Source organism: Centruroides vittatus, unplaced genomic scaffold (assembly GCF_030686945.1).
Source record: "Centruroides vittatus isolate TY-2023 unplaced genomic scaffold, ASM3068694v2 contig_401, whole genome shotgun sequence".
NCBI classification, from domain to species: domain Eukaryota; kingdom Metazoa; phylum Arthropoda; class Arachnida; order Scorpiones; family Buthidae; genus Centruroides; species Centruroides vittatus.
In genome coordinates this window covers 2,138,479-2,154,760 of record NW_027122216.1, presented here as the reverse complement: position 1 = coordinate 2,154,760, position 16,282 = coordinate 2,138,479, and the positions used below count along the sequence as shown (strand labels likewise).

Here is a 16,282-nt window from a genome sequence, read left to right as displayed (position 1 = left end):
TAACAATATTTCGTAATACTTGATTTATTATAATATGTTAATATAGTTAAAAACACACGGTATATTAAATAAATTAAACGAAAGTATTTAATTTATTGCTCAAACTATCTTCTAGACAAGTACTTACCGCTTCAATAAAATCGAAAGTTATACTAATTTATACCTGTTATTTATTGTCGGTGTATCTGCTATAAATTAATCATAGCAGGTATAACAAGTACACTAATTTTGTAATAAATATAACGAGAAATACTGGATTATAACAGTTATACTTGTTATAACTCATTTTAATTTTCCAGATATTTAATATTTAAAACAATTTCTTACATTGAAGCAAAAGATCTTCTTTAGTTATAGGCTCTATTTAACTAAAATAAGAGTAAGATGTTTGAGTTAAAAGTGATTTTACACGTAAGACTGCTACCGTTTTACTTATATATAAGGTTCTATTACAGGCAACGTTAGAAAAAAAAAGACTTTTTTGACATCAAGCTTGGGTAAGGTATCAACACGCCAGATAAGCATAGGACAAATTTATGATGACAGAGAACGTCGTCTTTCACCCAAAATGACAATCTCCTAGCTACTATATCGATATTTATTGCACGTTATATAAATAATTATAGAAAAATAAGTTGGTTGAGTTAAATACGACACCTTCAATTTTATTTTATTTCCAAGCGTCGGAAGTTCATCTTTTATTTGGAATTCGAGTAGAAGACCAATATTTCTCTAATTGTAAACGCTTGTATTAGTATAGCAACGTAATTAAAGGATTATAAAAGTTAATTCTTGAAATATTCTGTATAATTTTCAATGTATCCGAAGGTAAAGCTTTATTAAAATGATTCTTGTCCTTGGATCGTGTTCGATTTTTTTTAATCGGACCTATATAGTTTTTTAATAAAAAGCTTTTAGACAGTCCCTCGTTAGTGAAGATAGATGTGTGTTAATCTTAAAAGGGTAGTTAGATATAAAAATGAATAAATTAATTTTTAGTAGGAAGTTTACGTGTAAGTAAAGGTTATTAATGATAGTCTACATTCTCACGATAAGACAAGGATAAGATAATAATCGGCTAATCGGATTTGGATGAGCGGACTATTGGAAGAGGAAAAAAAAAGCTTATTAGTAAGGTATGCATGTGAATATGACAAATGACTTAATGACTCACGTTTATGACACAGACCACGCTGTATTTTAACACATTCGTAAGACAGGTAGACGATGTTTCTATGTTGAAAACAAGAATATCGAGCGCCTGTGGCGTGGTGTCCAAGCACGCGCTGGATCTTCGGGGACCACCTGGTAGACACCCGAGCGCAGCCCCACCCAATGCTATCACATCCGTCAATACGTCTTGAACGGTTGTTATCCTACTTTAACATTAGACTTTTACTCCAGAAAGATCCTTACATTTTAAAATCATCCTCGATAATATTCTAGAGGCGTCGTCGTCTTCGATGAAATGCCCTCCGGGGATTATTTTTCCTTTTGCTTAACCAATAATATATAATTTTCCATTTAGCAATGTCACGACGGTCCAACGGGATAAGACCTTCCATTTCTGATATGTTCTTAAGGGGGATAAGTTGTATAATAGGCATAGTACAAAGTCAAATTTAAGAAGGGAATTTCACGTTTCTAAGAGGTTTCCGGAGAGTAAGTTTTGTTTTATTCTGTTCTCGTAAGGAAAGAACATGAAAGAATCTTATTTATTCGTGTTGACTATACTTATGCCGTTTCAGTAAGAAGAAAGAGATCATATAAATAGCTCGGGTAGATAGATCTATATAATAAATAGACCTCGCAGAAAGATGTTCGATACAACAGTAGATAGACCTTTCAGAGAAAATTTGTAGGTAATTTGAAAATATATCTTACCTTATAATATATGTTTACGTTTTAAAATAAGAATAGCATTATAAATTTTCGGCTATAATTTAAAAAACAATCGACTTATCCTTATGTAGAATATTTAGTTGCCCTTTATAGATGCATGTTTTTAAGATTAGAAACAATTTCAATTTTTTAAGCGTTTATAATAGCTAAAATTTAAGGACTTTCACGCCGTTTTTGGAAAATTATTCACGTAGAAAACAAGAAAACAATATTTGCTTCGCTACTTTTATTTTGATTAAAGATGTATTTTGGGCTATTATGTCCCTGTTCAGTTTAATCTCGTAGAACACAGCACTGTTTCTTTTAGGTTTATAAATTTCTTAAATTGCTGCATATATTTTAATAAAGGGTATTACAATTATATTATTTTTACGTAAATTTTAGCCGTTATAGACGTTTAATAATCGAAAACAATTAATGAAGATAAGAAGCAGCTTTTTATATAATTCATAGAAACAATGTTTAAAAATTCTAAATATTACTCAAGTCTAAATAATATAAATAAATAGTAGTATATACAATATACTTAAATTATGCCAATATTATGCTTATAAGAAATTAAAGCATTTTTCTCACGTATTTCCGAACTTAAAGTAGAATGGAGACTTAAATTCGAGGTTTGCTTCTATCATCCAAATTTCTCTTGAAAATATCTTTTTAAAAGTGATAATGTATATTAAATTAGAAATAATATGGTAATTTATTGTAAGCGTAATATTACAAAAACAACAACAAAAAAAAATGCATGTGTATAACGTTAACAACATCCAAAATGGGGGGAAAATAATATCTACATTATAAAATTCTTTTATTCGCTTCATTACAAAACAGCAACAGACTTTTACGAAGAACAATAAAAATACCCAAAGGATTTTTCGAATGTTTAGACATAAATAAATTAATTTTTGATACTCTTATCCAGTGACAAGATGCAATATTGTAAAACAATTTTAAAATGAATAAAATATGCCTTTGATTTTCATTATAATAATTGTTTACGAAAAATGCCTTTAGAGAATGTTTTCAATTCTTTTTATTTTATTTTTTTTAAATCGATTAAAGGAAATTTAAAAGCATTTGTAAAGTATTTTCGATCAGAAAACATATTTAATAATTCTCGAATTTCGTTTGTGATTTGACCCCATTGAAAGTTTGATATAATTAAAACTTTTCCAATTATTAAAATATTTTTCTTTATGCAAATAACTTGAAGCTAAATATACAATTACTGATATAATTTTGTTTATAATAAATTCAATTTAAATAAATAATAATTTGTAATACAACAATGTATCTACAAATTGTAGAGAAGAATTCAAAGAATAAATAGCATTTTAAGTAGAAAGAATGGTTTTGACAATAGTTAATTAATTTTTGACGATTAACCTTATTTTTTTTTATTTTTAGATTTTGATATTATTTTTCTTAAATTTTTAACAATTTCGCATTTTTGAAAATTATCCTCCGGTAAATTAAATTAATTTATTTGTATTCAATTACAAAGGATTGCATTTGAATTAATTTCAAGTATCATCTTTTAATTTCTCTCTCTCTCTCTCTGTCTCTCTCTCTCTTGTAAAGTATAAAAATCAGTTTTGTATTGATCGATAAAACTTTTCATTGTAAATAATTATATATATATACATTAAATAAATAAAATTAAATTGTTTCGTAGTTAAATAATTCTTGAATTTTATCATGTTTGTTTATAATTAACTTCATTTATATCAAATTCTCATTCAAAATTAATTAGTTTAATTTTGTGAGGAAGAAGGGCGATGAAGAAGAAAAAGAATTAATCATTCAAATTAGTTTAAATAAAAATTTTTAAATGTGAAATCGTCCAATACAATTTACTTATAATTCTTTAAACAAAAATCATTTTATATTTAATTAAGTTTTAAAAAAATCTCTTTAATTAATTATCTTCTGTTTTGCTTTATCATTTGAGAAAATCGAGTTAATTTGCCAATTAAAATTTCATTTCCAGTGGTTGCTTTATATTAAATAAATTTTTTAATTTTTATTAATTTTTTTGAAATAATATTTTAAATTGAAACACTTTAAAGTAATACAATTTTAAAGTTTAATATTTAGAAAAGTCAAGATAAATCTTTATATTAATTAGTTTTCTCTAAAGCAAAACGAAACGATACTTTATAATTTTTATTATAAATGATATAAATTATCTTCAATTAAATTAATGAAAAATGTATTTTATATTTTAAAATAAATAACTTAATTACATATTTAATTTAAAAAATTATGTATTCGATTTTTATATAATTTAAGACTAATAAAATCATGAAATAAACATAATTTGTTCTAAGATTAAAAATTTATTTTATAAAAATATATTTAAATGAATAAAAATCATTTTAACTTTTATTAATTTTAAGTTATTATACCGCTGGTTGTTAGAATATCGTTGGCGTTTAAATAAATTACTGATAAAGCGCCATTAATAAAATTATTATGTCAGAATTTTTAATGTTTTCAGAGAAAAATTTACATTATTTTATAGTTAAAGTTTATTTCTTTATACTTAAAATATATTAAATTAAAGAAAGGAGAAAACACTATTATTTTTTATTGAATGTTTGCAGAAGATAAATATATGAAATTTATTTTATTAAATACATTATATAAGTTATTCTAAAAATACAAGAATCTATGGATATTAAAGTATAAATCCTTAAGGGTCAAACTCAAAAATTAATAGAGTCAGGAGGCCCCGCAATCTTGAGTTTGGCCCAACACGATGGAAATGTTGGGTTCCGCCCAAACAGTCCCTTCTTCTCTTTAACTTTTCATAACCTAGAAGACTATCATCTGATCTCATCTCTTCAATATCATGATATTTCTAATCTGAACATCAGAATACCTCCTAATGTGTTATCCTACTATCTTCTCTCTCTTTCCCAATTTCGTTTCTTCTCTTTTGATTGATCTTTCCTTTCATTCTCTTAGATTATTTTTATCAAATTTATTTACTTTAAACATTTATAACCATTAGTTTATTATTCATGTTATAAGTGTATAAAAATATTCATATAATTTGTTATATTTATTCCTAATTTTCTTATAAAATATTTATATAGCCTATGTGTGTGTGTGTGTGTGTATATATAATATTAAATTTAACTTCTTTCGAAAAATAACATTGCAACGTCGAAATAAGTTAGTAAATTCTATTGGGAATTGTATCATTTATTTCATTTATAAAATTCTAAAAGTATATTATATTTTCTGTTTTATTCTGCAATTTATTTTCGATTTTAATTAATCACAATTTCTAGATTTGAAAAACAAATTTATCCTTTTTCAAAAATAAGTAAAATTAATTGATGTGTGCCTGTTAAGGATTCAGATGAGACATAACATTAATATAATTTCAAGATATTTCTGAAATTCAGAGTATTCATTTTTAACTTTTCAAATGTCTGTGTATAATAAACATTTTATATTTTTCTTAATTATAATTTATTCTAAATATATTATTAATATTAATATTCTTTAATAATTAAAAAAAAACTTTGGTGTATAATATATATATATATAAGCCTCTCTCTATATACCGTATATACCATAAACTTCTAATTTAAAACACATTCCATTTTTAAAAAGGAGTTTTTTTAGAAAAAAGTTGAATCATAATCTGAGTAAATGTGATTTACTAAAGCTTAAAATTTTAATAAAATAAATTATAATTAAGTGAAAATATAAAATAAACAGAAAAATATATATTATAAAAGTGTCATTAGATACAGACGTTGAGAAACTTCGAAGACACACCTCAATTTTAAGTTCAAAAACATGTGAAAAGTGCATATTAAATTCGAGTTTACTTTAATGCTTTAAATTATGTACATAATTTAAATAAAGTTAATATAAATTATTAAAAGAAACACAGATAATCTCTAATCTTATTTAGTGTGGGCATACAAGAATTATATATATATATATGAATTTGGTCTATATATAGTTAAAATGAACTTTTATCGTTTTAAAAGAAATTGGCTTTTTAATTTTACACTTTTCATAAAAAATTCAATATCTAACTCTAAATTCTTTTAATATTAAACGACGGATTATATCTATCTCTGTGATTAGTCTACATCTATTATTTTTGCTCATTAGTTTTAAAAAAAAGTATTTAAAAAATTGTGATTGATTCGAATTGAAAATAAATGATAAAATAAAAATGAAGATAAAATTATATAAATGAAGTAAATAATTTAAAGCTGACTAAAATTCCTTATTGTAATTTACTAAAATATTTTTATACGTCCATGTAATATATGTTGTATACACAGAAATCAGAAGGAATACAATTGGCTGAATAGGGCCTTTGAGCCAGGCCTCATAGTTATGAAGGCCTGACCAAAATAGTCTTATATATTTGTAAAAACATTCGTTACAAATTATTTTCATTTCAATACATTTTTTTATTTATTAAAAAAGCTTCAAAAAGGTAAGTGGACTGGACCTCTTTCAATATCTTAAAGCCCTCCTATTTATGTGCATATAACTTATGTGTAACTATTGATATATATGCATAACATATATATATATATATTTACATCGTTTAGTTTCAAAATTTATATGAAAATTTGAATTAGAAAGAGAAAGATTTATTAAAATATAACGTTGTACTGTAGCTGTGCCTAGATGTCGATTTGTGGGTATTCGAGTGCTTAGTAATCTCCTAAAAATTTTATAATTGTTCATAATTGTGTTATTAAATTAATTAAATTAATAAACTAAAGGTTTTACTTAATGTAACAATATTAGTGTGCATCGGTCATTAAAAAACTATTACTTTGTTCCAATGTTTAATAATTAATTTCATCAGTGAAAGTTTCTTGCATGTAACTTGACACTTCTGATTTTTGTGGTAATTAAGTTGTAATTATTTTGTTTTTTGTTTTTACAAGAATTTTCTTATTTTTTGGATCTCAATATATACCTTCATAAAAGTTAATTGGATAATGTAAACAACTGATACAAAAATATCGCGATAAAATTTCATACAAAGGCTACAAATGGTATATTAATGTTTAAGACTTTGACGTTGAAGCGAATTTTGACTCATTTGTTATTAATTAATTTTAGTTTAGTCGGGATATGTTCTTTATGTCTTTAATTTAGTTAAATATCTTATTAAATTCAATACACTTATATCGCTTCTCATTTTAGATGCATACCACTTTCAATAAAGAACCTTCGGATAAAATGGAGAATAATTAGAAATAAATGTAGCTTAAAAGAATTTATTCGACTGTAAAAATGTTAATAATACATTTAAAATAAAGTATAATTAATTAAAAACGTAAAATAAAAAGTAAGTACTGTGAAAGTTTTATTATATTCAGACTTTTAATATTCTGAATTTTGGATTTCGAATTTAAGAAACATCCCACTTTAAGAAAGGATTTTCAGGGAAAATTGGACGATATTTAAAAGTAAATTTAATTTAGAATAATATATTAAGAAATAAAATTGGTAATAATTAATTTAAAACAATGTATAATTAATAGAAATTCATCATTACATACAGACTTGTAAAGAGTGACAAAGAAAACCGGAATTTAAGACGTACACTATTTTAAATTCAAAAATTTGTGGCTAAAATTCTTTTTAAATTCGAATAAATTTGTTTCAAAAAATAAAATATGTAATAAAGAAATTAAATTGTAACATTGTATCACATAATAAGCACTAAAGTAAAAATTATAACAAATAATAATTCCTCTCGGAGAGAAAAATACAAGTTCCAAGATAAAAATTGGATATTGTATGTTACACTGAATGAACGTAATATATGAACTCAAAACAGATTAAACCAAAAAAAGAAGACTTTGGACAATAATAAATAAAGAAGAAAGCAACAGAATAACACTGATGAATGTTTGGAAGATGTTCTTTAGCTTGTGGGTGTTGTATTTGAGGATATTACAAGGAAGAAAGATGGATATGATTGTTGTAATAAAAACTGTAATCGATAGTATCATCAAATAAATCAAAATTTTCTTAATAATATAACCCTTGGAGAAATTTATTTGTTTAGTTAAATCGCTAATAAAGGACATAATTTTCTCTTTCTCATGAATAGTAATAAAGTAATTGAAAATAAATTAATATTTCGGTAATTTGTTAATTATAACATTTATTGTAATTCAGTAATTAACCACTTTATTTAATACAGTGGTTTAATAACTGATTCGTAATTAAATTTTATTATTACTTGGGGGATCACGCTGTAAAATAACCCAGATTCTTATTATACAAATAGTATTGTAATTAATTGTAATCAGTCCCTTTCGAAGGAGGCGAACAATTTCGTTTATCGCGGGCCTTGCGGGACCTCAAAAGCATTTGCTACAAATTATTCACTTACTTGTGTATTATGAAAAATATTCAAACTTTTTTTGTCAAATTTTACTATTTAAATACAGTTTTTTAACACTATTTTATGAACAACTGAGCGCCTTGAAAAGTTAAGTGGCGCAAGCCTCTGCCTACATTTAAAAGGCCCTGCTTGTTATATATTTAGAAAACAATAAATATATGTATATTAATATAAAAAATAGTAAATGATAGATGTTTTATCAGAGAGAATTTTTCCGTATTTACAGTTAGGCTATTTTTTTTTAAGCTATGAAAGTTGTTCTCTACGTTAACATACGTAGTAACAAATATATAAATATCTTCATCATAGTTAGCTTGTATCTACAATTAAAACATAAATTCTTATTATTTTTCCTTGAGATATATAAAATTTAGTTAAACATAGAAAAAGTTATAGAAAATGTCAGATATAGTGACGAATGGGGTAAGATGATGACGACTTATCTTTTATTTTATAGACGATATCATCTTGATATATAACATTGATGTCTACAGAAAATAAAAGGAAATATGGTTGGGATTTAGTATAACTTCAATTTCAAAAATCATCAAAGGATTTTATTTAGTGATTCTATTTTATTCAATAAATATTCTGCTTATATTAACAAGATATGAATTTATATACGACTCGTTCAGGAGATAAATTTACCGAAAACATGTCATTTTTCTGAAATATTTATCCAAACCCATCAGAATTTATCATCTTATCCAAGACTCGGGGTAAAATGAATAACGTACCTTCATTTATTTATTTTCATATATTTTTTCTTTTATATATTACGCTGACATAAATTTTTTAATTGAATTCCTAATAAAATATTTAAATGTTTGCTAAATAACTCTATTTATTAGTACATACTTTAATATTTAATTTAAAAAATAAAATTAACATCTTACCCTATTTCCTCCCGAACAACTTCAATTAACCATTTTTAATTTCAAAAAAACTTATGTATATTAATCACGAGTGTAAATTATAACTATGAATTTTAATCGAAATATTAAAATCTCTCTCTTACATTTAATTTAAAAGCAATACTTAAAGTATTGCTTTTAATTTGATGTCTTGCCTTATTTACTTAGTAATCACTTTTAAATCAGTTACATAAGATTCTTGATTCTACTGAATTTTCCGCAACAGTTGTACTTAATGGATATATCTTCGAAATTAATGAAATGATACTTTTATATAACATTATAACTTTAATAAACTATAATATATCGAAATTAAACTTACCCTTTTCCTAGCGTACTATTCCTCCGGTAAGTCTTGATTTATAAACAATTCGGTACATAAATTTACATTTAAAATTACGCTTATACAAGGGCATAGATTTGAAATTAAACTCATCCTTTTCCTATATTTTAATCCTCCGGAAAGTCTTGATTTATAAACAAGTTGGTATTTATAAATCCTAATATAGTTATAGTCAAATTACGACATGGATTCAAAATTCAACTCATCCTTTTCATAATGTTCGATTCTTTCAGAAAATTTTAATTCATAAAGAATTTTCGCATTAGTTATATTCATATAAGGGCGCAGATTCGAAATTAAATTACCTTTTCTTTCCTACCATCCGCTCCTCCAGAAAGACTTGATTTATAAAGTACTTACTTTCATATTGTAATGTGGATTCAAAATTAAACTCGCCCTTTTAAAGTTCTATTCCTCCATAAAGTCTTGATTTCTAATAAAAAAATTGGCACTTGTAAATCTCAATATAGTTACGCTCATATTGCGACAACTATACTAGGCCTGCACTACACGCACCTATACTATAGCAATATAAGGGGACGTAATACATATCTCCCCCTGTGTTCCTATTGATAGTTTTTCCCACGCTGTTCAAAAAGCAAATAAATTATTTATTTCACTTCAATACGAAATTCATAATTAGAATTATTTAATTAATTAATTGAAATGAACCTATAAGGTTCGGTAAAAGGCTAATTAACAATCATTAAAAGATTTTATTTGAATATTTAAAAATAATATTTTTCTATAAATTTATCTAATAAAAAAAGTAATTTTTAATTAATTTTTTAATTAACTTAAAATTTATGTTTAAAAAAATCAATTAATTAAAATTAAAAGATTGGAAAATATAACTTTAAATTTTTTTTTATAAAGCTTAATTTAGGAACTATCTAATTAAGTATCTTTATTATACAAAATTATTTTAATGATTAATTATTAATAATTAGCAATTAGTCAAGTAATTACCCGAATCCCACTTCAATTTCTAAAATAGACAATTTAAATATATATATATAAACAGTTAAAATTTTATGATAATTATTGTTATGAAATCAGTTTAGATCATTCGTTTATATTACAAAATTCTTTAAATTATTAAAAATAACATTTAAAAAATTAAAACTGATGGGATTTTGTACAAGAAAGATTAACGAAACGATCGAGTTTAAAGTGAGAGAAGATATATTAGAAACAATTTGGGTGGTTCATACTTTTCTATCAAGGGAGTACTCATCACCCTAGGGTCCTATTAAAATGGGTGTCGAGTTCTGTATCAACTAACCCATTCGAATTAATATCAAGAACCTTAAATCGTTACTTATCCTAGCAAGAAAAATTCTGTAAAAAAATCGAATTTTTCTTTAAAAATATTTTTTTTCTAAAAGAGAGAGGGAGGAAAAAAATAAATCTAAGTTTGAAACTCAAATTAAACACTCGTGAAGGTAAAGCTTTATTGACTTTATCCAGTTCGAACGCAAACTTAGTTCAAATTTTATTTATAAACTTTGCTTTATATTTGTACTTTTATTATAAAAATAAAGCTTTATAAATAATATAATTAAATAAAGTAAAAATTAAATTTTATACGCGAAAAATTGTTAAATATATACAAACAACCCTCGACTTTTAGACAACTCGTGCGTATTATTTTGGTACTCAGAAGTTCTCTTTTCCTATTCTAAATTTTTATATTTTTATCCAAAAAATAATAATAATTTCAATCTATTACGTTTCCGTTAATGAATTAATCCTCTCTGGCAAACATCTAAATTATTTGTGAAAATTAATTTTTATTGTTTGTCTTCATTTTAATCTATGGTTTTAACGTTCTATATGCATTTTAACATATTCTCCTTAAAAAAATAAATAAATAAAACTTTTCTAATAAGAGATTTTATAATTTTTATTTTTAACTCTCTGGGATTATAGCATGTTACTTTATTGTTTGATTTTTGTACAATTTCTAGAACACGTTACATCCGAAACTGGGGGACTGCCTGTATTTAAAAGCATAGAATAGAGAAGCTTAAAATCACTATAAATATTTCAAATGATTAATGAGTTTATAACAATAAATCTTTCTAAAACACGCTATATATTTACGGGTCCTTATAAGAATATTACTCAATTTTATATGTTAAAGGTCAGGCTTAAACTTAACGTGTTAAGTTAGTGTGTATCATCGTAAGGAAGAATAGATTTAGCATAAAATTATATTCGTATAAATCTAATAAAATTTATACGTAAAGAGCGATATATTTATCTTTATTTAATTATTAGAAAAACGTATGAGTAAATAATAATTAAATATTTATTTTAAATTTTCTTAAGAAGTGTTCTACCCTCATTGAATACGCCTATACCTTAAGCTGTACTATACTTTACAGTACTGTACCTGTAACAGGCCCTTCCTATTCAACCAAATAATAAACTTAGTAAAGTTAAAAACACGAGGCCTTTACGTAAACACGTATAGTGAGGCAATAAGCTAGAATATTATAGTAAATATATTATAAATAAATAAATAAATAAAAATAGCGTAAAAAGATTTATTATAAATTTTAAAAATTTATATCTAAAATATTTATTTATAAATTATTTCGTTAAATTGAATTTTTTATTACGTTACAATTAAAAACAATATATTAATATATAAAAAATATTATATATTGTTAATTACTGTTACAAAGAAGTTTTTAATTCTATTTAATTGAATTAACTTTTATCAGTTTTTTTTTCATTTTAATTTAATTAAATGTTTAAATAAAAGGTAAATATATTTTTAACATATATAAATGTATTTTAATTTACTCGAAAATTTTAATTAGAATAGTTTCCTAGAGAATTGCAAATATGCTAACATTTTTGATATAAATTTACGTATTTTTATGTTAAATATCAACGAAAAATATCTTGATATTTAGATTTTTAATAAAAAAAGAAAAAAAATTCATAAAAACTTGTCAGACTTTTTTAAACGCTAAAAATTAAGTAGTTATTAAAAATACGATTTTAATTTTCTCGTTAATTAAGTTTAAAAATGAATTTTTTGAAGCAGAAAAATGGCGTGTATAAAAATATATTATAGCGTTTAAAATAATTCAATTTAAGTAATAAATAATTTTAAACTTTATAAAATATTTTTACGGCAGTTAAAAATATTTTATATAAACAATTTTTCAAAAAAAGTCGTTAAAATAATTATTATACTAAAGTCCCTATACATCATACATGACCATTCGAACGTTAACATTAAAGGTAACTAAACAATTTATATTTATGTAGGCTATATATATAAATATTACTGTCTCGTCAAATTAATCCTTAATTCTGCAGAATATTCTTATTAATATCACAAAAAATAAGAGAAGTGATGAAGAATGATAAATAAGAAAAATGAAAATTTATAAGAAGCGAAGCAATTAGGCCCCTTTCCATATGTTTTCGTTAGTCGACGGCAGAGGGTAGAATCGTCGCTATTGAGGTATTCTCTGGCGTTAGATTGGTCGATGACCGACCATGTGACAGAAGTGAGGTGGAGTGGGGAGGCCACGAGCCTTGCAGTGCTGCTGGGAAGACGCCAGTTCGGAATTGGCTTTCATCGCTTTTACTTGTCACAGCCATGGACTCCTGGATTGAAAGAGACAGAACGGGCTGATTATTCCGACTTCTCAACGTCTCTGAGAAAAAAGATAAAGGAAATGTCAGCTTATGATTTTAGACGGATGACTTTGTGCCACGTGACTGTTACCACTTTTATTCCACTTCTACTCACTGTGGTCTTTAATTGTGGTAAGTTTTAACAAAAAAATGATTTTTGGCCCGTAACGGGAATCTTTACGATTATATTCAGATTACTTTTTTTTTAAAAAAAACCACTAAGCAGAATGAAGTCGATTCAAGTCCATTTGTTATACTTCCCGTCCCGACCGTTTAGCCTGGGGCATTCGCCTCTACTTTTTACTTCACTAGTAGAATAGAGCAACAGTCCAAACTCGTTTTAGACTGTTACAAATTCAAAAAGTTCTCTTTAAGATTATAGCTTAGTTGAGTTGAAGCGTGTTAACAAGTTGGATCGTAAAATTCTTCGTCCCAATCGTACACGGTCAATAAGTTCGCTTTAAATTATTCCAACGACTCCATTTCCGAATTGACTCACTTGGATGATTGTAAATTTTGGAAAGTGTGCTTAACATTTCGTCATTTGTCCTGCAATGTTTCACAGAATCAGTTTGCATAAGAGCTTAATGCACGTTCTCACTCAAAATAGTCTCATAACAAATACTAGTTGATAATGACTGGGATCCATTTATGTACGGATTCAGAAAGGTGGTAATGATCGGCGTGGGTGCAACGTTGTCGTTTTCTGTGTATGTGCACTCTACTCAATCGATAGATTATATTGTATTTGTGCTTGCAATAATACAAACGAACGGTAATTCGTTTGTTTGTGGCAACTTCTAGTTTGAGTTTCGCAATCCAGATGTGTTTAACTACTTTCTCTTAATGAGCGATTCGATTACTGTTATTCTCCGACTTAACAGTAATTATAGAGTTTTGTAGTTAGTTCCAATTAGGTGACGACTTCGTCAGCAGTTTAGTATTGCTGCGACAATAGTTATTGCAGTTTAATTATTGTTGATCAGCATTCGTCAGATTTTATAATTCATAAGTTTAATAATTCTTTCCTTTTAAATTTACCGATATTACTTTATCTACACTTGATATAAATTTTAATCGTTACTTTATAATTTCATATATTTTCTCTGTAATTAGTAGTAAAAACATTTCAAAATATATTCATTAAAAACTTAGGAAGAGACAGCTTTACTTTATCGTGCAGTAATTTATGATTAGCAATTACCTTAAATGAATTTTATAATTGTAATTTTTTAATTTTTATTATCATAAAATACTTATTTATTTGTCAATAACGTATCTTAGCTTAAAGCATTAACTGTTAATCCCAACAAGGCTATATTGTGTATACCTGTGCAGGCCTACTTTATAAGAACCCTCAGTAACATGTTATAGAATATTAAGTTAATTTTGTGTATAAGATTAACATTTATTAACTTAGGAAAGATCTATTTGTAGCTATTTCTAGAACTCTTAGCTCTTAATTTATTGCTAAGAACAATTACCATAAATCATAATTAGTTTAGGCCTAATTCTCTTATAATGCTCCTGTCTGAAGAAGGAATTCTTTGACTCAGTAAGATTATTATTTTTTAATTAATGAAATGACTAATAGCTACTAAAAGGCTTATCCTATTCATAGATGACCAAGGCAATCTTTACACGAATATAAATTATATTAAAGATAAGACTCAGCCGATTTTCCTTGTTAGAAGACAATTTTAATTGCATAACACAGTTTGCTTTTTAACACAAACTCATTATACAATATAATAGAAACAGAATTTTCATTATGTTGAATCAGCTAGCGTACTGACGAGTGTTAAATCAACAAATTTCCGTCAGGACCTTTATATCACTCCTGTTATCTCCCCGCTCAGCAGGAGTGTGTAGACAATCATATCAAAACTACAATGCTATAGCTGCAACTGATAAATACAGTCTAATCCAAAATGATGATGTCCTCTTGGGACAATCTCCTCTCTTAAACAGTAACTTTCAGTAGCTCCTGATTTTAAGAACTGTATTAAATAAGCTAGATAAAGTAAAACAAATTTCTAGTTTTATACAGTACAAGTTTACTTAAAGGGAGTGGCAATTATAACGAGCTAGTTCGAGATATTGTATATACGAATTTTAGGCCTTCTACTAAGTGGTTTCTTTTATAATTATCGTGTAAAGATACTTTTATTAAACAAATAACATCTATAAATGTAAATTTAATGTATACACTACCTGTTTGACGCGTTTTTGTTTCTTTTTTTATGAATATGTGGTTTATATGTTAAGTTAGCTCTGACTGTTACAGGCCTATGTTTACTAACACGCTCAATTGTTCAATTAGTATGTAAATATTTTAAAATATTTAATATATATATATATATATAAATTAGTTTGTTACCGAACGCGAAAGTTTGTAAAGATTTATATTTTAAGTTACGGAGCCAAAGCTGTAAGTTACAAAAATTTATTTGAAATCTAAACACTATGGCTTATTAAGAAGGCAAATTTGGCCTTGATGGCGACTCGATCGGAAAATGTAACACGAGTCCTGGCTTTGTTCATGTTGTTGTTGTAAGGAGAAAAGATGTAAGTTGTTTGTGGTTACCATGGTAACAGCATGAGCTATGTTTGTTTAGGAAGACGGGTTCGTTAGATATATGACACCTACCAATGCTTTTTCATGACTTTGATCAACCTCATCATTAATTCATGTAAGAGAATTTTAAAGATCGAAACAAAACGCTTCGAGGCTCACAATTAAAAACTTACTGAATTAATTATATTTTTAAAACACTAACAAAAGATAAGTGACATAGATGATTCAAAAGAACGAGAATCAAGCGCTATTAAAGTAATAGTAATTTGTTTTGAAAGTTATGACACTAAGATTCCATTAGTGTAACCAATTGCTTAATCCAATAAAGATGTGCTAGTCCGGATAGGCCTATAAGAAGTGAAAGCATTGCTTGAATAAAAAATAAAAAATCGAATATATAATAGCTTAGATGAATATGCCATTCAACACTTTTTTGTTGTTAAATTAATAAATAGTAGTACCCGTAGTAG

General features: G+C 25.7%; 1 protein-coding gene across 3 annotated transcripts in view; it reads left to right on the top strand.

Moving 5' to 3' along the window:
* Positions 1-13,131: 13,131 nt before the first annotated feature.
* Positions 13,132-16,282, top strand: part of LOC136976561 (uncharacterized) — a 171,195-nt gene continuing 168,044 nt past the window's right edge. For 2 of the 3 annotated variants that reach the window (XM_067271896.1, XM_067271893.1), the window contains exon 1: positions 13,133-13,366. In XM_067271896.1, coding sequence (XP_067127997.1) covers positions 13,276-13,366 — 91 coding nt within the window. In that variant the 5' untranslated portion in view covers positions 13,133-13,275. Of the gene's footprint in view, positions 13,367-16,282 lie in introns of all 3 variants that reach the window. The other variant, XM_067271892.1, reaches the window with a different exon arrangement.